The 25,446-nt window shown below is 41.0% G+C and overlaps 1 protein-coding gene across 15 annotated transcripts in view; it reads left to right on the forward strand.

Moving 5' to 3' along the window:
• Positions 1-25,446, forward strand: part of JPH1 (junctophilin 1) — a 115,664-nt gene that overhangs the window by 29,018 nt on the left and 61,200 nt on the right. Inside the window, exon 3 of one of the 15 annotated variants that reach the window (XM_073330789.1) lies at positions 1,859-3,438. The exons of the other annotated variants lie outside the window; for them this stretch is intronic. Coding sequence (XP_073186890.1) covers positions 1,859-1,964 — 106 coding nt within the window. The 3' untranslated portion in view covers positions 1,965-3,438. Of the gene's footprint in view, positions 1-1,858; positions 3,439-25,446 lie in introns of those variants that run through there. 15 annotated transcript variants of the gene reach the window in all.

Consider the following 25,446-nt stretch of genomic DNA (forward strand, 5'->3'; position numbering starts at 1 on the left):
GCAACTAAAATTTTTCTCTAATGTGATTTGTGGTTCTGTGGTTCATACAATTAGTGACATTGTGGTTGAGAAGAATGACCTAGGGATATCAAAGCATGAAAGTCTTATTTCAGACCCAGCTCTGCTAAGGATTTAAAATATATATTTACAAAACAGACTCCAATCATTCCTATTAGAACCACTGTTGAGTAGAATGCAAATCTGAAATAAAATGGGGGTTTCGTTTTTCAAAGAAGCTTTCCATATACCAGGGGCATTTGGGTCACAATGACCCGTTTCTGGAACTAAGACTCCTTTCCCCTCCAGTTGCTCATTTAAATAGATGATTGGTTTTAAGGAACTATTTCCAGAAACTTAAGCTAATAGGGATCCTTTGCTAATTTATACTAGTCATTTTCAGTCATAGTCAGTCATACTAGTCATAAACTCTGTGTCCAGGGTTTCCCAAAGTGACCAGCGTTTCCCAACTTGAGACACTGTAAAGGGGGCTGATTTTTCAGAGGTTGAGTACTCACTGCTCTCTGAAAAATCAGGGCTCTTTAGCGCATACTCAGTCACTAGTCACTTTTGAAAATCTTGGCTTTTCTGCATAGTACAGATCTTTTCACAACATGGGGGTGGGTTTTTTTTACTTTGTTTTTTTCAAGTGGCAAATATATTTTTATGTATTAAACAATGAGTTATTAAGTTAGATTAAATTTTGTGTGCTATATATGTAAATTGGCATGAGTACTCATCTACATGTTTGCAGGTTTGAGCTCTTAGACTCTAAGCTCTTCTAAAACATGATGCACTATGTAAATAGTACTAGCGTTAAGTTGATGCTGTAACTCAAAAGCATCTTTTTTGCACTGAAGAAAGAGAGAGAGAAAAGAGAAGAAGAAGGGCTGCTATTCTTTTCTTGGATTCTAGCCATTATATATGAGCGCTGTAGCGGGACACAGCCCTGTCCATGGCTTGCCCTCTGCCAGGCAGGAGCACATCCTGCTCCATGGGGAGGAGGGGCAGCCTATGGCCCCCTGACATCTGCCTTTCAAGCAGTCTCTCTCTATCTATGTGGGTTTCCTGTTATGCCAGATACCTTGTTCCTGTCTGAACCACAAACATTAGCAGAAGTCCTCGCTGATGTGAGAGGCTTGCTTAAAGCTATATTACCAATTGTATGCATGCTTATGAATATGTAATCAATATGTAAGGAATGAGTGAGATAGTATGAGTGTAACAAACCAAACACAAGGCTTGAACTGAAATATTACCATGTAAGGATAATCAAGGTGTATATGGGACTATATATAAACCCACGGCAGTAGCGGCCAGTGAGAGATGTAACCTGCAACAGCAAGAACTCAGGACTGGACCAGAGTAGTAGAGCCCTCCTGCAGACCCAAAGGGACTTCGGGGACTCTCATTGCCTAGAGGTTCGATCTCTGGGAAGCTGGAACCTGGCCAGTCTCAGTCACTTAGGCTGTAGACGCGGGTGTTGCTTTCAATCTTATCACCTGTATGAATGGAATGTGTGTGAGAGTATAATAACACAAAGAAGGGAAGCAAGCAATACATCAATCATCAGGAATACTTTAGTTCAATCTTTGTTTGTGCTTATTTCTTGGCTTGATTCCAGGGAACAGGCAACAACTTCCACCAAACAAGTTAATAGGTTATTCCACTGTATTTCAACAAGAGGTGCCTGATATCTTTCAGGGTTTTTTCCATGCCCTTTGGCCAGCTGTCCGTAGGTAGTCTTTCCTTTTGGTTGTAAAGGTATTGTCCTGAGGCTGTTACTTCCTTTTTCTCATTTTTGGGCTGCTGCAGATCGTAAAAGTCTCAAAAAATGCAAACGGGAACTGGTGTTTTACAGGTCATCATTATCAGCTTTGAAGAACAAGGAAGGAGAATCAGTAACCAAACAGAGATGGAGGCAATCTGCAGGGATTTCTATACCCAGCTGTTTGCGTCCCATATAGTCATCCCAATGCCATCACTTCAACAAACTGATGAACACATACTCCCGCTTCTCATCAGCGAAGTCCGTCATGCAGTCCATCAAATGAAAGAGGGGAAGGCTCTAGGCAAGGATGGTCTGACAGCAGAAGTGCTTAAGGCAGGCGGTCAGGAACTTTGGAGAGCTCTCGCCCAAAGTTTCAGCCGCTACCTGGAAATCCAGAAGATACCGTCCAGTTGGAAAGAGTCCAATACCATCTTGCTGCATAAGAAAGGTGATCAAGAAAATCTAAAGAACTATCGCTCGATATACCTGCTTTCACATATCTATAAGTTGTTCACTAAAATAATAACAAATAGACAGTCGCCAAACCTGGATGAACAGCAACCTAGAGAGCAGGCCGGCTTTCGAAGGAATTACAGCACAATAGACCACATCTTCACTCTGAACGCTCTAGTAGTTGGTTTAAGGGAATACAAGCTCCCTTTGTGCATTGCCTTCATGGACTACGAGAAGGCGTTCGACAGCATAGAGACTAACGCTGCTCTTGAAGCTCTTTCAGAACAGGACATCAGCGTGAAATGTATCACATTACTAAAGGAAGTAAACTCTGGCTGCAGCATGGACATATCGCTGTTCGATACTCCCCTCCGAATCCCCATCAAGAAAGGTGTGAAACAAGGAGACACAGTTTCACCAAAATTATTCACAGCCTGTTTTGAATTGGTTTTTCGACTAGCAGACTTGAAAGGCGGGATTAATATCAACAGCAAGCGGCTAAACCATCTCAGGGTCGCAGATGATATAGTGCTGGTAGCTGAAAATACAGCACAGCTTGAGAGAATGCTTAAAGGACTGAACATGAAAAGTAGTCAAGTCGGATTAAAAATGAACCGGTTGAAAACGAAATACATGAGATCAGATGTTCTGCCAAGAACACAAATAACTCTTGGAGGAGAGCAGATCCAAGAGGTTGATAAATAGGTTTATTTGTGCCAGGAAGTCAACATGCGCCACGATCAGAAAGGCAAACTGTCATGCAGAAAAAAAGCTGGATGGTGCGCATTCAGTGACATCAAGGACATTCTCCAAAAAAAGATCAGCAAAATAACTCATGCGAATGTTTTTAACTCGACCGTGCTTCCAGCAATGTTATATGGCAGCGAAACATGCTCGCTGACAAAGATTGAAGAACATCAACTGTCTGTCACATAGAGGGCAATGGAACAAACATTTTTGGGCATTTCACTCCGCGATCACATCCCCAATGAAATAATTAGGCAGCAGTCTGGAGTGTGAGACGTTGTTGTTAAAAGCAGGCTCAGCAAAATGCAGTCGGCGGGACATGTGGCCCAACTCAGTGACAACAGATGGACTGCAGCTATATCCGAGTGGTATCCGCGAGAACAAAAACAGCCATGTGGTCGGCCTCCAAGGAGGTGGGATGATTTCCTAACAAGAAGATACGGACAAGCATGGCGAAGGATGGCCAGAGCGAGAGAAGATTGGAAGAGGTGTTGCGATCGGCTCAGTCTCAACTGATGAAGGACTGACAGTCTATGCAGTCTAAGCATTCGAGCTACACAATGGAAAAGTAAAGAGCAGGAATGGATGCAACTACAGTTGGAAGTGACACTATGTCCTTAGGGAACAGGCTCACTTGTCTTGTTAAATTCACATAGAACCCAATCTCGCAATCCTTACTTAAGCAACCATTTTGATACAGCTGCACGATCTTCTCAGTAGTTCTTCAGAGCCCTATCATGGAATCCCTGAACAAAATCCATTGTTTCATGTTCTCTGTGTATATAAAATCCCCCTACTGTATTTTCCACTGCATGCATCCGATGAAGTGAGCTGTAGCTCACGAAAGCTTATGCTCAAATAAATTTGTTAGTCTCTAAGGTACCACAAGTTCTCCTTTTTGTTTTTGCAGATACAGACTAACACGGCTGCTACTCTGAAACCTATCCACATCTTGTGAGCAATGGGCAAGGGTTTAAAAGAAAACTGTGCCCTACCACTTCCACAAATCCCCCCGATACACATTTGCAGAATGGCTGCCAACTGCATGAGAGAATGTGAGCAGGCCTATGCAAGGTGGCCATCCCTCTCTCTACTTTTGGGCTCTATTGTAGTTATAGATGGGACCTTTCAATTATATCCTTATACAGAGGGATGTGATCATGAATTCTTGCTATTTTAATAAATATATAGGGGGCAAGAGGCTATATTGGACCACATGGCTAAAGTAACAACTTCAAGCAGAGTATTTTAAAAACTGGTACTGGGTTTTCACTTTATAGCAGAGGACCTGGAAGATTGCAGTAGCTAGCAGGAATGTCTACATGTGAAAACATGAGACTTCTTTTAGTGGAAGTAGGCCTTTGTCCTTACAGGAGAAAAGGAAGTGTATTAATGTTCTAAAGAGTGGGTGTTTTACTTTCTGATTGAATCAGTTATGTAGAATAAAAAAAGAAACACGCTTCCTACAAAGAGCTCTTTGTTCTGAAAATGTATGTGAAAAAACCCATGTGCTTGAAGTGTCCTCGTCTTCTAATTCAAGTCCATGTCCTGTTTGATTAGCTAAATTGAAATGTGCCCTCCTTTAACAGCACGTCACATTTGAGATGACTGACTACGTGAAACTGCTGCAGTTGTCTTTACTATTGCTTTCAGCACAACATGCTAGGTGGGCTGTAATGATATCAGCTAATTGTTTTACTCCTGTATACTGTGCCTTTCATTCTGAAGGATCCCAAAAAACTTCACAAACTCTGTACAGCAGTCATATCCATTGTTATTCAGCTATATCTGGGGTGGAGATCAACAGCCAACCAATGAATGCTGCCCAACAGTAGATGAGGGGGAAATTTGGCCAAGAACACTAAGAAAATTGGCTACTCTTAGAAATGCCTGGGATATTAGTATCCATATACAGCAGACAAAACTTCTGTTTTTAAGGTCTTCACCAAAAGGAGCACCCCATCCACATAGTGAACTATTCTCCATTTATCCATGCCGGATGAGAGGCTGACCAAACCTGTCTAGTTTGAATCTATTCACTGTAAAGTCCAACACTCGTGCAATTGAAATTCTGGTCCCACACATGTCAGTGGCAAAACTCCCATTGACTTCAGTGGTGTCAGGATTTCATCCAAGGAAAAGTATTTCAATAATTTACATACTTTGGGGGTGGGAGGCGGGGATTTAAAAAAGGCTAAAACAAGACATCTGTAGGTCTCAGATGGACCATAACGATTAACTAAGTAGAGACAGTTCAGCTGCTCATGGGAGGAAAACTTCCTCAGATTCTCAGCTTGCTGCATTAAGTGTCAACTTATCATCCTTTCCGATGAACCTCTTAAATTCTAGACCTGACTTGTGAGTGAAAATTAAAAGGAGATTAAGAAAGCCAGACAAATGTATGCATTTTACTAAAACCCAGAGAGCCTTTTTGCCAATATTTATTGGAAATCTTGAGCCACTTCTTGTTGTTGGAAGGAGGGCCAGACTCCTCTCGCTTCCCTTGCTATTCAAAACAGCCTAAAGTACTTACAGAAAGGTCTTGAGCTGAGTTCTCTTAGTACTCAAAGGGAGCAGCATACAGGTTTATCCTCTGGTTTAATAGCCCCCAAGATACAGTAATATGCATATTACAGCATCTTAATTTAATTCTTTTTATTCCCCATCTCAGTCTATGGACTCCATAGTTTCTGATGCATCTGTCTCTGAACATGGTTTTTCTTGTGGTATTTATTTTCCTATGTCAAATGAGGAGGGGAGGGAAATTGCATTCCTCACTTTCTTTTTTCGGAAGGCCATAATGATGTTTAAAATAGCATGACGTTCTGACTTCCATCAAGGAAATTCTCTTGCCAGTTTTTGTCATTCCCCTTCCATAAAAAGAAACTTCTCTTAAAACCCAAACATACCGGTTCATATTTTGCCACCCTTACTGAAGCCGAGTGTTATCTTACTCGGCAAGTAGTCCCATGGAATCATTACAGAGTAAGGTACAATAGAACCTCAGAGTTATGAATGCTTTGGGAATGGAGGTTGTTCGTAACTCTGAACAAAACATTATGGTTGTTCTTGTAAAAGTTTACAACTGAACATTGATTCAGCTTTGAAACTTTACTATGCAGTAATAAAACGATGCTTTTAGCCATCTTCATTTAAATGAAACAAGCACAGAAACAGTTTTCTTACCTTCTCAAATCTTTTTTTAAACTTTCCTTTTATGTTTTCAGTAGTTTAACACAGCACTGTATCGTATTTGGCCCCATCCCTTTTTTTGTGTGTCTCTCTGCTGCCGCTGCCTGATTGCGTGCTTCCAGCTCCAAATGTGGTGTGTGGTTGACGGGTCAGTTCGTAACTCTCGTGTATGTAAGTCTGAGGTTCTACTTTATTACTCAGCATCGGTAAGGGTGACAGAATGTATACCATAAAGAAAATTCAGTTTGGTCTCTTAGAGTTATATTTCTGGAAATCTGATTCTCTTTGCTTTATTTGATGAGCATAATTAAGAACACTGTTTCATACTTTGACAAGTAGATTGGATCTCTTCACTAGAGAATCTTCATTTAGGTGTAATTGAGACTAGACAATTAATAGGTAATATACCTTTACAGTAGAAATAACTGGTTATATAGACTGCTGCAGTTTAATTTTTAGCACTAACAAGCAGCTTTTGAATCTGAGGCCCAGAAAATACAAGAAAATCTGAAAAGACATCTATTAAACATGATTATTAACTTAGTTTTGCCAGTTAACTTGAAACCTAAAGTGAAATTTGAGTTAAGCGTGGATTTATGGTTATGAAGGATGGACTAAAAGGTTGGGCAATTACTCAAATCTGGGTTTAATTTCCAGCTCTGCCACAGACATCCTGTGTGACCTTGGGCAAGTCACTTAATCTACCCTGTCCAGGTCCATGTTTCAGAACTGTGCAGGGAACGCAAACACTGGGTCAGACATTGCTATTGTTAAGACCCTAAATTCATATAGTCACACCAGATCAAGCCAGTCAAATACTCTGCTATTGACTTGCTTAAATGCTGCATCTATGGGCCAACTGATAAAGAGTCAATGAGCTATAGTTGATTTTACTTGGACACAAAAGCCCATTGAGAGTCAAGCTTGTTTTACATTGGAAGGTGTTAGAGTGAGCTGAAAGGGAAAAATATGTGACAGTGAACTCTTAGTGGCTCTCTCTTAACAACACTAAGGCTTTGTCTACACTACACAGCTTTTAGTAACATGCCTGTGTCGCCACAGCCATGCCACTAAAAGTTATGCAGTGTAGCTACTGTTTGTCAGCTCTCCCGCAGACAAAAACTTCCACCTCCAAAGAACAGCGTTTGCGTTGTCAGCAGGAGGGTGCTGCTACTGACAACCTGCTGTTCACACTGGCACTTGTCATGGCAAAACTTTTGTCTTTCAGGGTTTGTTTTTTTTAACACCTCTAAAAGACAAAAGTTTTTTTTGTTCAGTTGCCAGTGTAGACAAAGCCTAACTCACAGCTTAACAATTATGCAGCCATAATGTGTCTGGTTCTTAGGGGCCCTATTTAAAATGGGCAAGTCCTTCATGTTTAAAAAACAGCTAGTATTCAATAGATTAATCCTCATTCACGATGTGCCAATTTGTAATGTGACATATTAAACAAATAACAGAATATATCATAATAGTTCCAAAGGTGCCTAAATATGTGATTCTCAATGGATCTTTTCTCAAAAGTTCTGCATTTGGCGATAGATGTGAAATATAATACAGCAGAATCTCACCAATTCTTGCTAATGACTGGCAGATCCAATGTGGATTACTGTATTTTACCAATTAGCAAGTAAGAGAAACATGACGACAAAACTTTAGGGATACTGCGTCACAGAATGTACTTTGCTAATTTACCTTGACAAGTACAGTTTTGTTTTAAGTATTTATACTTCATAATATGTTGGTAAATGCACTGGAGCGTAGTTGATAAAAATAATGGAGCTTTACAGAGGAACCTTAGTACAGCAGTCTGCTATGAAATCGTCTCTAAGAAGTGGGGTGAGTACATTGTGTGAGTTATCAGATTAGCAAAGTGAGAATTGGCGAAGTGGTTCTTTAGATGGAAAACATCATATTTCAAAATTATTCTCTTTTGTCATATAACGTCAAAGAAAAGAACTATTCTGACTGGTTTAGGAATATTCTGAGGGAATGTAAACAGTTGAAAATGATACATTATATCTATTTAGAGAACTAAATTCCTAACCTTTGTCCAATGTTTAAAAAACAAAACATATAATTCAGAGGCACTACATACATGTTTATTTGAATGTCTTCTCATTGTCTTCCAGACTAAAAGACTTATTTGAAGTATAGGGTAAAAATCCCCTTTATAGAAATAGCTGTAATGTTTTTATGATTAGTTTTCTTTCTTAACATAGGTGCACACTTTAGACAGTTGTTAGTGGGACAGATAAATAACTGGTAGTATATTTAAAAAAACAAGCTAATAAAGATCTTTCCATAAACCTAAATAAAAAGTTTTAAGCATCTTAATATTTGTCATAGTATTACTAAAAGGAGGAGCAAGAGCCTGTCCAGACTGGAAACAGCATATGCATTTGTTACTGTGTTTAAGTGTGTCAGCAGAGAAGTCTGACTAAATAAGGCAATGCCGGAGTTGAACTTATCAGCATTTGACAGGAATATAGCCCGCTAACAGCTGAAACTGTAGCCCATCTTTTCTGTGCTATCATCAGCTCTCTGCGTTGCACACAGATGTATGTTTATCATCTGTTGTGTTGCTGACTGTGCTCAAAATTTATTCATCTGCATTTTTTTAACTTAATCCCAGAAGTTATGAATGATCTGTAGCTCCCAGAAAACTTCAGGGTCTGAATTCCCCAGGGAAAACTAGATTGAAAGACAGATCTAGTGTCCAGAAATACAAATCTAATTTGAATGTTTCTTTTCCAACAAATGCACAGGTGTTCTGCCAAAGATCGCTGGACATTTCAGAGCTCACTGAAGAAATGTATTTCTTTTTTTAAATGTTTTAAAGAAAAAAGGGTGGGAGGATATTAAGTGTGATTAATATGAATTAATAGTGTGTATTTCAGTGCCGATGGGTGTCACCTGGCTAATACACTGTGCTGAAAAATTATCATGGATATGTTTTATGAATACTCCAAAAACAAGTCCTAGTTGGTCTGATAGCCTGACCTCACATCAGGGTGTGATTTTTATGTCCATTGACATCAGTGGCAAAATTGCCATTGATTTCTATAGGAACATAATCAGGCCCTTAATGGGTTGATTTTTAAAAAATAATATACGCATTAAAATACCCTTAATGTTATTTTCATATTGGGTTTCATATTTAAATTACACTTTTGGATCCCAATTATGTGTTGAGCTAAGTGTACAGGGGTAGGAATTTTAACCCAGTTTGGAAATGTTACCCAACAGCTACTAAACTGAGGACTAAACATCCTAGTCAGGTTATAAAACACCTGTGGTGCCACACAACCTAAGGCCATGTCTCCTGAAATTCAAAGGTGACGTGTGTGTGTGCGTGTGTGTGTGTTTTGTTTATGCTGCTTAAAGGAGGCCTGAAAGGTTTTCTACTTAAGTTTTTTGTACCTTAAAAATATCAGGAGTGGCAAGTCTCTAGTAATCCTGGGTTATGCAGGGGGACCTCTTGCGAGAGCTCACAGCCTGTTTATTTTGAGCTATAACATCCAATTGAAGGAACAGAGGTGATGAATCTTTAAGAAAATATGCCTTTATCCAAAGTGTTCATTAGTCTTTGAAGTTAAATATGCATTAGAAGAAACTAAAGTTTAGGGCAGTGAATAGAAATCCCATCCCCATCTCACTTGTTCATCTTTCACTTTGTGTCTTTTTGATTGATCTTTTTCTCTCTTGCTTCATTCCACTTTTCTTCTCATTTCTTTCCTGTATTTAATAATGGTGTATCTTTTCATTTGTTGTTTTTTCTTTTCACATTCTAGCTTCTCACATCTTTCTTTCCCTTTACTGGGTCTGATTCTCCACTGCCTTGCACCTTGTTTTATCATTTACATCTGTGCAAAGTAGGTGAAAAATTATGTGGATGAGTAGAGAGTTCTGGCTTGGTAGTGAGTTATACCTGCTTTGCATTGACTTTCATCAGGTGTAAATTGCTATGCAAAATAATGAAAAATCAGGTCCACTGTGCTCTTTACCTCTTCCCCTATTTTATGTACTTCCTTCCCCCTCACAAAAAATTCCTCTTGCCCTTTCACTACCCCCACTTTTCTCTTCTGTAACCCATCAATATCTTCCTCCGCCTCCTCCTGCTCCCATATCCATGTACCCATTCATTCACCCATTCACTCACCCTTGTCCAAAGGATTTGAAATAGTTGCCAGAGGACTAAACTATTATGCAAAGACCCAGTGGTCTAACAACAGTGGTCAACATCCAAGTGAAAAGCTAAATTCTCTGTCAGCAGATGATTAGGAGCTTGGAGTCCTACCAGGATGATCCAGGTCACTATGTAAGAACCCCAGATCTTGTAAAAGTAGTTTAATGTATAATGTCTAAAATGGGTAGTGTCAAGGTTCCTCCCCCACTCTGAACTCTAGGGTACAGATGTGGGGACCTGCATGAAAAACCTCCTAAGCTTATCTTTACCAGCTTAGGTCAAAACTTCCCCAAGGTACAAAATATTCCACCCGTTGTCCTTGGATTGGCCGCTACCACCACCAAACTAATACTGGTTACTGGGGAAGAGCTGTTTGGACACGTCTTTCCCCCCAAAATACTTCCCAAAACCTTGCACCCCACTTCCTGGGAAATGTTGGATAAAAAGCCTCACCAATTTGCATAGGTGACCACAGACCCAAACCCTTGGATCTGAGAACAATGAAAAAGCATTCAGTTTTCTTCCAAGAAGACTTTTAATAAAAATAGGAGTAATAGAAATAAAGAAATCCCCCCTGTAAAATCAGGATGGTAGATATCTTACAGGGTAATTAGATTCAAAAACATAGAGAACCCCTCTAGGCAAAACCTTAAGTTACAAAAAAGATAAACAGACAGAAATAGTTATTCTATTCAGCACAATTCTTTTCTCAGCCATTTAAAGAAATCATAATCTAACACATACCTAGCTAGATTACTTACTAAAAGTTCTAAGACTCCATTCCTGGTCTATCCCCGGTAAAGACCAGCATATAGACAGACACACAGACCCTTTGTTTCTCTCCCTCCTCCCAGCTTTTGAAAGTATCTTGTCTCCTCATTGGTCATTTTGGTCAGGTGCCAGCGAGGTTACCTTTAGCTTCTTAACCCTTTACAGGTGAGAGGAGCTTTCCCCTGGCCAGGAGGGATTTCAAAGGGGTTTACCCTTCCCTTTATATTTATGACAGGTAGGATGAAGCAGACAAAGAGAGGCCTGAAATTCCATAATCCACATTCCTGAGGGAAAGGTCTTTACACACAATAACTTAAAATCATTCTAGACCTGAGAAAAGAGGACAAATTCATTTCAAAGTTTTAGTCCAGAATGACATTCTTCGCCTCTATTATCCCTTCCCTAGGTCCATAAGAAAGTGTACTATCACCTAATGATCAGGCGCCTGTGTTTCTGTATTGGGGAGGGTTATTACCAGTACAAGCCCTAGCAGGGAATTTTGCAGGAGGGGGGAGATTTTCCTCCCTGTGCACCACCTGAGGAGTGCAAAGGGAACAAAAAGGAGCCAAAATCTGATGCAGAGCCAGTTTGTGTGATCCGAAGCCCAGACTCACTGATAGGGCATTGTTTGCCTTTTCCTAAAGCTGCTAGCTTTCATGGTGTCATACATCTTTCATCAGACCCATTGCAAGACTCAGAATAAAACCGCTGCAGTTTCAGCTGAAAAATTTATTTTCCTCAGTTTACTGACCTGGAAACAAAGGTGTCTGTACTTCAGGGACTTTGTCATTCAGTAGCCTAGTGTTGAGAATATACATGAAAAGAGTAACTTTCTGACCTCTGAATCCGGCTGGTAACAGAATTCGATATCACTGAGTGGGGAGCTCACTGGAGTCAGCTCACTGTACAGATTCTATAGAGGGCTCACAATACAGAGTCATGGTTGTGCAAATTATTGCAAAGTGCGCAATATCTCTCACCCATGGGAGAGGGTTTTGTGTTTGTTTTTTTTAATCTAACTCCTTTCATAATAAAGGGATATACTAAAGCACCTTTACCATAATGAATGGTAGTCCAGTGGCTGTGAAGGCATGTAGGCAGAGATGTTATCTATTCTGCAATACTTCAAATAGCCCTGAATATTAGAAATATTTTTAAGGTGGGAATATCAGCCAGGACACCAAGTTTATCCCCTCCGAAGGATGTCAGATAATGTTTAATTTGCATGTGGAAGACCATTAAAGAAAGGCAACAGAGACCTTTGTTTAACAGATTTATAGATTTTAAGGCCAGAGGGACTGTTATGATCATCTGTCTGAGCTCCTGCATAACACAAACCATAGATACTCACCCAATATTTCCTGCATTGAGTCCATAACCACTGGTTGAGCTAGACTTTATCTTTTAGAAAGACATCCATTTTTTATTTAAAGACTTCAACGATGAATAATCCACCACATCTTGCAAAGGATATGGAAAAATGCACAGAAAAAAGATAAAAGATTGACAAATGGAAATTATGATAGTGGATAACAGGTGAAATAAAGATATTGGTGGATGAAGTGGTGATGAGAGAAAATCTGTGGCATCTCAAAAGGAGAGGAGGTTAGTAGAAAACATAGAGAAGAACAGGAGAGAGGGGTCAATTGTTTAATGTTAGGCCCTGAGCCTGCTTGCAGATCCATGTAGGTGGACTCTTTTATGTCCATACCGAACCAAAGGAACTCTGCACTGCTGCAGGGGTCTGCCCATGTGGCAACAATTGCAAGATCGGAGCCTTACTGTACAGTCTTAATTTTAGAGGTCTTTCAGCTATCAGTTTAATTAATGCCCATTAATTAGATAAATCTTACAAATAGTCTCCCCTAAATCACCTCTTCCAGACTGAAAGGGTCAGGGGAGATTCTCTGAGATAAAAATTGAATTGATTATACTGAAGCAGTTTTAAAAAGAAAAGCCCATATATAATGGAATTCTTATATCATTGTTTCCAAATATGTAGTCTTATATGAGAATTTCTTTGAAAAAATTAACCTCAAATATCAGTTAACGTATAGTCAGCATGCATCCATATTACAGATTTGTTTTAAACTAGACTAACGCTTCCTTTCTACAATTAGGAATGACAAAATCCTTCTTTTCTTTTCTTTTCTTTTTTTTTTAAAGGATATTTACATGTTTCAGTATCTTGTCTGTTTGAATATAGCTCTCTTTAAATGGAAAAATCATGTGAGCATGCAATCTGTTCTGTAATCGTAGTACATTGTATATCAAACCTAAAATCACAAACAATTTGCACTAGTGTCTTGAGTATCTTTTTTTAATGTCCAGTCCACTGTTGTGTATCAAGATGGTTGCAGATTAAAGAATAGATTTACATTTTAAAATATCCTTTTATTGTAATTGTTGAATTATATTAACATTTTATCAAGGTTTCAGAGTAGCAGCCGTGTTAGTCTGTATCCACAAAAGAAAAGGAGGACTTGTGGTACCTTAGAGACTAACAAATTTATTTGAGCTCAGATAAATTTGTTAGTCTCTAAGGTGCCACAAGTCCTCCTTTTCATTTTATCAAGGCTGGTTCTAACTCTATATAAAATATCAATAAGTGGAAAAGCTAGGTACTGTTAGAAATTAGCAATCTAATTTAAACATTTAGTATTTGAACTTTAAAGGTGAGTGATTCTGTTCATCAGATTTTTACTATTGACAGAAGTTTCATAAAGCAAGGGATTAATGACTGCAGTTTGGCAGTGAGATTGGTTTTTATGAAAGTTCAATTTATTATACTGAAACTATCCTGAAACATCAGTGCATTGGTTCTCAAACTTTTGTATGTATATTCTTAGTGAGTCAATCTTGCATAATAATCTCTTTCATCTTCACAGTGAACTAATTATTTAGTTCTTATCATTTTCTATCTCACAGAAATCTCATGTTTCCCTGAGTAACTAAATTACAAGATTTTCATCATGTGTGTCAGGTTTTAGCTTGGAATACTTTTTTAGCAGATTTCCAATTAGGAAGCAGTCAAGATAGATATAGAGCTCCTATCTTTGGACACCAATGTATTTTAAGGACATAATCACTATAGTTTTATACTAAAATGTACTTAGAAAAAATACTTGACCACCAATTTTTGTTTTAAGTGGATGTGTCTGACCTGATTTTTTTCTAAACTATTCTTTCTACCGTGCTTTCTTTGTAATAATCATTTTCTAATATATAAAAGGAAGAATTTGGGCTGAACATTTCCTTTGACTATTAAAAAATACGTTTTGAACTTATTTTTAATTTTTTTAAAAACCCTTCATTTCCTCTGCTAAGAATAGATAGGGTTAGAACTGGGCAGTTACAAGCAGAAGTATGATCCCAGCCCAGCAAAAAAAAAAAAAAAAAAAAAAATGGGCACCTACTAATCAAGATATTTTTCTGCCAAGATTGAAGCACATAATTTTGCCACAATCAAAACTATATTTTCACTGGCTCATTAGACTACATACAATACTTGTGAATTGTAAATGTTCCTTGCCACCTCTGACTTCAAGCCCTGCTTGATTAATGAATAGAGACATTATCATCTATAATTTATCTTTTGTACCATACTGTATACTAATATCTTAAAGTATATTATGTATTGGGCAGTTTATTCATCATCTGTATACCAACAAAGCACACATATATCTTCTCTGTCATGGCTTATGTTAAAGGCATTTTTTCTCAGTTGTGAATACTGCATCTCCGGCAGTAAAAAGTACTGTGTTTGTCATGCTCATGTTTGCTTTCATGTTCTTAAAATTATCAGATTTTAATGATTTTCCTTCTATCATCTATGAAAATAGATTGAGTATGTTAGGATTTTCTACTTTTGGTTTTCCAAAACTGCTATATCAATTCTGTTCTCTCCCTGCACAGTACTTAAATTATTGAATGAGATCCAACAGAGAAATATCCATTTTGTCATTTTATTTATTTAATCTATTCAAGATTCTGTGCAAGATCCAATCTTGTACAGTGGGCATATGCACTTTTAAACATCTGGAACACAATTTTCTGACTTTGCCTGATATATAGTGTACAGATCCTGCCTATTTTAGGCACACACCTGCCAGTTTGCTTTAGCACAGGTAACTAAACTCAAAAACTGAACTCTGTTAAACTGGAATATCCTGTTCTATACGCTGCACATTGTTAGTCTGCCATAGTAAATACAAAGGGACATTGTCTGAGAGTTTAGGCTTAACATTTAAATATCATAAGTTATTCCATTTACATATTTCATATGCAAAACAAAAGCCAAATTCTGTTCTTTTTTCACAGATATAAATCTGGAGGTACCTTACAAAGGACAATGGAATTATTCCAAATGTAACAGTGTAAATCAGAATATACTTTGATTTTCCTCCTTTTTATTCATTTGAAATTTTTTTTTCTTTCTTGTTGTTTCGGGTGAGGAAAGTGTGGCAAGAAAAATTATTGCTGGTATTTATAGTATAGACCATCATCCTGCATATGTAAATTACTGGCCAGTGCCGCCTTGAAGTGGTTAGCACCATAAGGCCCGCCCTACAGGTTTTTTCCCATCAGTGGGTTATAAGGGAGGGTTGTCAGGCAATATGGGCAGTTACCTGAAATATTTGTGGGGAGAACTGTTCTCTATGAAGAATGTACTGCAGTAAGAAGCCCCACTCCTTCTTTCCCTTCTCTCCTCCCTTCCCCACAGGAGAACGAGTAATGGCTTCCCCTCTACCCATGAAGGTCTAAGGAGAGGAATCTGTTCTCCTGGTGTTTGTTTGGAATAAGAAAATAAATTGGGCTGGAGTGGAGGTTGTTCTGTGATGGGGATTGATTCAAGTGTTAGGTTTTGTTGCTGGTGGAGGCGATTTGATCTGGACATTTAGTTCATTGGAGATGGCAAAGAGAAATTGCTAGCTGATGGGTGGATGTTGCTGCAAAGGAAAATTTGGATAAGGCGTTTTGATGCAGTGGCAGAGAATTGCAGAAGGGCACTATATGGGAAATACCTTGGGATAAACAGTGTGTCAGGACATGTATGAGATGAAAGAATGGAAATTGCTCAGGAATCGTAGGTCCCAATTCTGACCATAGTAGCATGATTTTCTTCATTGAAAATTGCAGAGGGCAGAATTGAGCTCTGATATTTGAATGGTAGGAAGTATGTGACTACAGGATAGGAACTGAGGAAAAGTGATCTTGTTGTTAAGGCACAAAACTAAGTTGGGATATCTGGGTCCATCCCCATCTCTGCCACTTCGCGTTTTGATATTTGCCAAGTTATTTAGGCCAAAATTTTCAAACATGAGTGCCAAAAGTTAGGCCTTTAAATATGTGGTCTGATTTTTCAGAAGTGCTGAGCACCTATATCTCCCACTGAAGGCAGGGTGAGTTTTCCCATTGACTTCAAAGTACCTTGGATTAGGCATTTAGAGAGTGATTGGAGTTGAGCACAATAGGCTTCTGAGCAATGCATGAATATGATGGCGTCAGCATGCTGATGCACCTGAATAACACTTACAGAACAAAGAAAGACCAATTAGATTTAAAACAATTTAGGTTTAAGGTTTCCAAGATGTTACGGGTGAGGGGAGGGAAACTAGTATAAAAACAGTAAATGTTTAAGATACAAACTAACTTGCAAGAGTTTAGAGAAAATCAGTTTCCTAATCAGAACTTCTAAAAGTAATCAGGGTAATGTCAGACAATTACTGTTGTGAGGGCGTATACATATCTGTCACTAGAAAAAAAAGGAATCTATATTCCTTTTGTTTTAAAGATTTTAAAATAACTTTGTGTACAACAAAAGCTGTGTGATATAAGCTGGAACTTCTTAACCATACAGTTTTCAATAGCAATAAACACATATATTAGACCAGCTGTTCTCAAACGGGATCGTGACCCTTCTGGGGGTTCACAAGATTATTATGTGGGGGGTTGCAAGCTGTTAGCCTCCACCCCAAACCCCACTTCACCTCCAGCATTTATAATGGCGTTAAATTAAAAACGCTTTTTTATATATTTATAAGGGGGGGGTCTCACTCAGATACTTGCTGTGTGAAAGGGGTTAGCAGTACAAAAGTTTGAGAGCCACTGTATTAGAAACTTGAAAATGAATAAGTTGTACATTGTTAATTAAACCTACAGGGCTTTTTCTACCTGACCAGAGCAATTTTTTCTCTCTCTCAGGCCTGGCCTACGCTAGGGCTATGGCTACACTGCCATGCTGCTAAAAGACATGCAATGTAGCTGCTGTTTGTTGGCAGGAGAGAGTTTTCCTGACGAGAAAAAACTTCCACCCCTCACGAGCGACAGCGGCTTTGTCGGCAGAAGAGTGCTCCTGCCGACAAAGCGCTGTTCACACCGGCACTCTTCGTTGCTAAAACTTTTGTCATTCAGAGGGGTGTTTTTTTAACACCCCTGAACGACAGAAGTTTTGCTGACGAAGTGCCAGTACAGACAAAGCCTAGGAAATTAGGTCGATATAACTATGTCCCACTGGGGTGTGAAAAAAGCACACCCCTGAGCGATGCAGTTAAACTGACTTATCCTCAGTGTAGACAGCACGGGATAATTCTCCCATCCACCTAGCCACCACCTCTCGAGGCGGTGGATTACCTATAGCGATGGGAGAACCCCAGCCGTTGGCGTGTGTAGAGTGTTCACTACACTGCTGCAACTGCACCGCTGCAGCGTTTTAAGTGTGGAGGAGCCCTAAGTCAGACTAGCATTCCTGGGGGGAAAGTTCAACTATTCAAAAATACAAGTGTGTGTGTTTAATGAAAATTATAATTTTTCTCTAAGTACTGGATCTGTTGCCATGAAATGGGTTCCATTGTGGATAAGATCAACATATGTCCTCTTAGTATTAGGAGTACCATGTGCATTTTTCATTAAATGTCTTCCTCAGGTGAAAGAGTATTAAATAAAGAAGTTAACACTTGCGGATTTTGAACTAAGTTGTTTACATGGGCAATTAGGAAAGGATGATCTGCCCTTCCCCCTTCATTGTTAAGTGGTAGATTGTTGCTATGGTGATCACTCTTTCCATCTCATCAGCCATAACCTGGTTTTCCACATCATCTGAATAGCTGCAAGCAAAGCATGATATTTATTATATTTTTCTAAAATGGGTTAATATTGTTTTACTACTTAGTTATTGAATGGGACTTATAACACCGAGATGAAGTGAATGTATACAAGATGGTCCTAATTCTGTTGTATATAAATCGGTATTTGTGCACTCATTAAAATAAATTTAATTTTAAATCCTTTAACTGTTAAGTGGAAATTTTTTGAGATAGTTTATTCTTGTTTGGGTACAGGAGATTGATTTGATCATCTGTTGTCTTTTAGAAGAATGTAAGATAAGAACCAGTAATATATACGTGAAAAAGTTAGCAATCCCTTGATTAATTTATCAATTAAGTGATTTGTTGTTTGTTAGCTAATACAGTGAAAACAGGATTTTTATATTAGTAATAGTAACACCCCACTTCAACAGTTTCATTCCCTTTTAATGCAACCATATTCTGTTAGGACAGCACAGTTAAGAATATGATATAATTATTTTTTTTAAAAATTCTCAAACTTCAATAATACTTATAGGGTTTAGGGTTGAAAAGTTCTGAAATTCCTGTTTAAACTATAGACCACTATCCTCAGTCAGCATTTCTGTTTCCCTGTGCTGTAAATTACTCTTAGGCCATGTCTACAACATAACTACAGCGCCGTATCTATCTCAGTATAACCCCATAGTGTAGACACAACCTACAGCAAAGGAAGGGTTTTTCTCTTGGGAGAGTGGTCACTTTGGATGAGCTGTTACCAGCAGGAGAGTGAGTTTGTGTGTGTATGGGGGTAGGGAGGTGAGAAAACCTGGATCTATGCTGGAAATGGCCCACCTTGATTATCATGCACATTGTAGGGAGAGTGGTCACTTTGGATAAGCTATTACCAGCAGGAGATTGAGTTTGTGTGTGTGGTTTTTGGAGGGGGGTGAGGGGGTGAGAGAACCTGGATTTGTGCAGGAAATGGCCCACCTTGATTATCATACACATTGTGAAGAGAGTGGTCACTTTGGATGGGCTATTACCAGCAAGGGGGGGGGGGCGGAGCATGAGAAAACCTGGATTTGTGCTGGAAATGGCCCAACTTAATGATCACTTTAGATAAGCTATTACCAGCAGGACAGTGGGAGGGGGTATTGTTTCCTGGTCTCTGTGTGTATATAATGTCTACTGCAGTTTCCACGGTATGCATCCGATGAAGTGAGCTGTAGCTCACGAAAGCTCATCCTCAAATAAATTGGTTAGTCTCTAAGGTGCCAAAGTACTCCTTTTCTTTTTGCAAAGACAGACTAACACGGCTGTTACTCTGAAACCTCTCTTGTTGTAGAGTCTTTCAGTGGTTCGGTGAACCATTGAAAGATTTGCCAGAACAGACAGGAGTGGAGGAGCTGCGTCGTTGCCCTAAACGCCAGAGGCATAATGGGAACATCATGATGATGATGTAGGAACACAACAGTAGGTAGTTCAACAGAAGCATTCTTCTGTTGACCTAGCTGTGTCTACAGTGAGGTATAGATCAGCATAGCATCAGGGGTGTGGCTCTTTGAGACTTCTGCGCACCGTAGCTATGTCAACCTACATTTTAAGTGTGGACCAAGCCCTACTTTACCATTGTTGTTATATCACATTATACTAGAAGCATCCCAAAATGGGGACTCTGTAGTTTATCATGGGACGTACTTCTTCTAGGTATGTTGTAGAGATTTCTACAGAAGGTGAAACTTTATGTGGAGTTTGTGATACACAAGGCCTTACAAAGGCCACCAGCGCATACCATAAGGTCACAATATTGCAACACAACCTATGTGATTACAGCCATAAAGCATGTGTATAACAGACTCTTCATTTTATTGACCTGCGTTACACATACCACAGAATGCTAACACCCATAGTGCACAAGGATGCAATAAAAACTGTTTAAAGCTGTATTGCTAGATGACAGATTAATGGCTTTATCTATTTCCTATTTTATGCAAGCATCAATGTATATGGGGGAAGGTTTTTGAAAATTTTCTTTGAAGAGTTTCTTTTCCCATTTTTTCTGAAGAATCTGGATACTCTTCATTTACACATCAGGAACAATATTAGAGCAAGATCATATCTGCCACAGAATAACTTTTGTCAGCATGTAGTCCATTATCTGCTTTATAGACTGCAAGTCCACTGGAGAGTATTACAAAGCTCCAGTGTTCCTCAAGGCCTCCTACAGCATTTAGATCTGTAATTCACGAACAAGATCAGCTCCCAGACTACTGCACTGGGCAGCACAGCATGGGGAGGAAGTGACCAGCCCTCTGTGGAAAAATAAGTGATTCATGACTATTTAGAAAAGCTGGATGAGCACAAGCCTATGGGGCCGGATGCGCTGCATCTGAGGGTGCTAAAGGAGTTGTGATTGCAGATGTGATTGCAGAGCCATTGGCCATTATCTTTGAAAACTCATGGCGATCGGGCGAGGTCCTGGATGACTGGAAAAAGGCTAATGTGTTGTGCCCATCTTTTAAAAAAAAAGGGAAGGAGGAGGATCCGGGGAACTACAGGCCAGTCAGCCTCACCTCAGTCCCTGGAAAAATCATGGAGCAGGTCCTCAAGGAATCCATTTTGAAGCACTTCAAGGAGAGGAAAGTAATCCGGAACAGTCAGCATGGATTCACCAAGAGGAAGGCATGCCTGACTAACCTAATTGCCTTCTATGATGAGATAACTTGCTCTCTGGATGAGGGGAAAGCAGTGGATGTGTTGTTCCTTGACTTTAGCAAAGCTTTTGATATGGTCTCCCACAGTATTTTTGCCAGCAAGTTAAAGTAGTATGGGCTGGATGAATGGACTATAAGGTGGATAGAAAGCTGGCTAGGTCGTTGGGCTCAACGGGTGGTGATCAGTGGCTCCATGTCTAGTTGGCAGCCGGTATCAAGCGGAGTGCCCCAAGGGTCGGTCCTGGGGTCGGTTTTGTTCAATATCTTCATTAATGATCTGGAGGATGGCGTGGATTGCACCCTCAGCAAGTTTGCAGATGACACTAAAGTGGGAGGAGTGGTAGATTCACTGGAGGGTAGGGATAGGATACAGAGGGACCTAGACAAATTGGAGGATTGGGCCAAAAGAAGTCTGATGAGGTTCAACAAGGACAAGTGCAGAGTCCTGCACTTAGGAAGGAAGAATCCCATGCACTGCTACAGATGAGGGACCAAGTGGCTAGGCAGCAGTTCTGCAGAAAAAGACCTAGGGGTTACGGTGGATGAGAAGTTGGATATGAGTCAACAGTGTGCCCTTGTTGCCAAGAAGGCTAATGGCATTTTGGGCTGTATAAGTAGGAGCATTGCCAGCAGATCAAGGGACGTGATCATTCCCCTCTCTTCAGCATCGGTGAGGCCTCATGTATATCTACACTACGAAATCAGGTCGATTTTTTAAAAGTCGATTTTTAGAAATCTATTTTATACAGTCGATTGCGTATGTCCCCACTAAGCGCATTAAGTCGGTGGAGTGTGTCCTCAATACCGTGGCTAGCATAGACTTTCAGAGCGGTGCACTGTGGGTAGCTATCCCACAGTTCCCGCAGTCTCCACTGTCCATTGGAATTCTGGGTTAAGCTCCCAATGCCTGATGGGTCAAAAACATTGTCGAGGGTGGTTTTGGGTACATGTCATCAGTCTCCCCTCCCTCCCTCCACGAAAGCAATAGCAGACAATTGTTTCGCGCCTTTTTTTCTGGGTTACCTGTGCAGACACCATATGATGGCAAGCATGGAGCCCACTCATCTCATCGCTGCTGTTGTGAGCATTGTGAACACCTCACACATTATCCTGAAGTATGTGCAGGACTGGGCTAAGAGACGTCAGCACAAAGACGAATGTGATGAGGACATGGACACAGACGTTCCTGAAAGCACGGGCTGTGGCAATTGGGACATCATGGTGGCAGTGGGACTGGTTGATATAGTGGAATGCCAATTCTGGGCCCGGCAAACAAGCACAGACTGGTGGGACCGCTTAGTGTTGCAGATATGGGATGATTCACAGTGGCTGCAAAACTTTTGCATGCATAAGGCCACTTTCCTTGAACTTTGTGAGTTGCTTTCCCCTGCCCTGAAGCACAGGAATACCAAGATGAGAGCTGCCCTGGCTGTTGAGAAGCAAGTGGCAATAGCCTTGTAGAAGCTTGTAACACCTGACTGCTACCGGTCAGTCGGAAATCAATTTGGAGTGGGCAAGTCTACTGTGGGGACTCCTGTGATCCAAGTAGCCAATGCTACTTGGCTATCAAGAGTAGTGACTGACGTTCTGCTATCAAGGGTAGTGACTCTGGGAAATGTGCAGGTCCTACTGGGTGGCTTTGCTGCAATGGGGTTCCCTAAGTGTGGTGGGGCGATAGATGGAACACATATCCCTATCTTGGCACTGGACCACTTTGACAACGAGTATATAAACCACAAGGGGTACTTCTCAATGGTGCTGCAAGCACTGGTGGATCACAAGAGACATTTCACCGACATCAACGTGGGATGGCCGGGAAAGGTGCATGACGTTCGCATCTTTAGGAACTCAGGGCTGTTCGAGCAGTTGCAAGAAGGGGCTTACTTCCCAGACCAGAAAATTACCGTTGGGGATGTTGAAATGCCAATAGTTATCCTTGGGGACCCAGGCTACCCCCTTGCTCCCATGGCTCATGAAGCCGTACACAGGCAGCCTGGACAATAGTAAGGAGCAGTTCAACTATAGGCTGAGCAAGTGCAGAATGGTGGTAGAATGTGCCTTTGGACATTTAAAAGCTCACATCCGCTGTTTGCTGACTAGGTTAGACCTCAGCGCAACCAACATTCCCATTGTTATTGCTGCTTGCTGTGTGCTCCATAATATCTGTGAGAGTAAGGGGGAGACATTTATGGCGGGGTGGGAGGTTGAGGCAATCGCCTGGTGGCTGATTTTGAGCAGCCAGACACCAGGGTGATTAGAAGAGCACAGCTAGGTGTGCTGCACATCAGAGAAGCTTTGAAAACCAGTTTCATGACTGGCCAGGCTACGGTCTGACAGCTGTGTGTGTTTCTCCTTGATGCAAACCCTCCCCCTTTGTTGATTTTAATTCCCTGTAAGCCAACCACCCTCCCCCCTTTGAAATAAAGTAACTATTGTTTTGAAAACATGCATTCTTTCTTTATTAATTAAAAAAATGAAATAACGGACAAGGTAGCCTGGGTGGGGTGGGGTGCGGGAGGAGTGAAGAACAAGGCCACATTGCTTATTGTTGCCACACTACAAATCAAAACTGTTTGAATGACAGCCTTCTGTTGCTTGGGCCATCCTTTGGAATGGAGTGGCTGGGTGCCCGGAGCCTCCCGCCTCCGCGTTCTTGGGCATCTGAGTGAGGAGGATATAGAACTTGAGGAGGAAGGCAGGCGGTTATACAATGGATGCAGCGGAGGTCTGTGCTCTTGTTGGCTTTCCTACAGCTTCAACAGACGCTTCATCATGTCTGTTTGCTCCCCCATTAGGCTCAGCATTGCCTCCTGCCTCTGCTCTTCGTGCTCACTTAATGCTTTCCTGGCCTCTGCCACTGAATGCCTCCATGCATTAAGCTGTTCCCTATCAGTGCGGGAGGACTGCATGAACTCGGAAAACATGTCGTCGCGAGTGCGTTTTTTTTTTTCACCTTCCAATCTGCAATAACCTCAGGGATGGAGATGATAGGGGGAGCATAGAAACATTTGCACCTGGGGGGAGATAAAAAGGGAGAGTGAAATTTAAGTTGATACATTTCTGAGAACAAAAGGGAGACTCTTTCACAGTGAATCAAGCAATTCACAGCAGACAGCACACGTGCTTTAGGTACAAGGTTGCATTTTGCCTTTTATATTGAGCGCCTGCCGGTATGTGACATCACGCAAGGCTGGGCAACAGAATTCAGTTTCCAGGCAGCCATGGTAAGCCTTTTGGTACGCGAGGTTGGCTTCTTCCGTCTTCATAACATGTGGGAATGGTTTCAAACTGCAGCGCCATCCTTTCCCATAGCAAGCAATGCCGGTTGGGTTTCACATTTAAAAGGGGGGGCTGCGGTTTTCGGGTGGATGTGCAGCACACATCTCTTCTCACCTCACCGCCTGGCTCTTCTCTGGGATGATCCCTTCACCCCTCCCCCCGCCGCGTAGCTATTCTCTGGAATGATCCCTTTTAGCCAAGCGCAAACAACCCAACATGAATGGGGTCCTTTTACTGTTCCCTTACAAAAATTCCCCTATTTCAACCAGGTGACCTTGAATGATATCACTCTCCTGAGGCTAACACAGAAAGATAAAGACCAAATGTTGCTTGAATGTGACCAAAACCCAGGACCATTCGCTGCCATGCTTTGTACTGCAATGATTCCAGACTACTTGCTACTGGCTTGGCGTGGTAAAGTGTTTCTGGGGAGGACGAAATAAGGCAGCCCTCCCCAGAAACCTTCTGCAAAGGCTTTCAGAGTACCTCCAGGAGAGCTTCATGGAGATGTCCCTGGAGGATTCCTGCTCCATCCCCAGACATGTTGACAGATTTTTCCAGTAGTTGTACTGTCCGCGAATGCATCCCAAGTCTTCAGGGCAAATCAAACATTAAACGCTATTGCTTTTAAACCCTGTACTGTAGTTACAAATGTGCACTCATCAGAGCTGCCTTCTCTGCCTTCAGGGTCGGGGATCCTGCCTTGGGAGGGTATTGTCTACAGGGTGATGAAAAGGTCCTGGCTGCCAAGGAGAACGGATTCACCGCTTGCCTGCTGCACATTCTCCTCCTGCTCCTTCTCCTCTTCCTCATCCACAAAATCCTCCTCCCGGTTGCGTGAGACTCCCCCCTTGCAGGTGTCCAAGGACAGTGGTGGGGTAGTGGAAGGGCCCACCCCTAGAATGCCATGCATCTGATCATAGAAGCAGCATGTATGCGGCTCTGACCCTTGAGCAACCATTTGCCTCCTTTGCCTTTTGGTAGGCTTGCCTGAGCTCCTTAACTGTCACGCAGCACTGCTGTGTGTCCCTGTTGCAGCCTCTCTCCACCATGCCCTGTGCAATTTTGGCATTGTGATAAAGCTCTGTCCTTGCCTCCGTGGGTCCCGCGTTTCCTGGCGGATTTCGCTAGCCTCCGGGGCTCACTGTGACCCTGCACGTAGAAGGCCCTGCACCTCCTCCTCTCTCTGGAGACAAGGGTCACAGTCTACTGAGCCATTTTCATTATAAGCCAGCGAGGGAGGTGAGGAAAAGTTATCCTTCCTTG

Source organism: Lepidochelys kempii, chromosome 2 (genome assembly GCF_965140265.1).
Source record: "Lepidochelys kempii isolate rLepKem1 chromosome 2, rLepKem1.hap2, whole genome shotgun sequence".
NCBI classification, from domain to species: Eukaryota; Metazoa; Chordata; order Testudines; family Cheloniidae; genus Lepidochelys; species Lepidochelys kempii.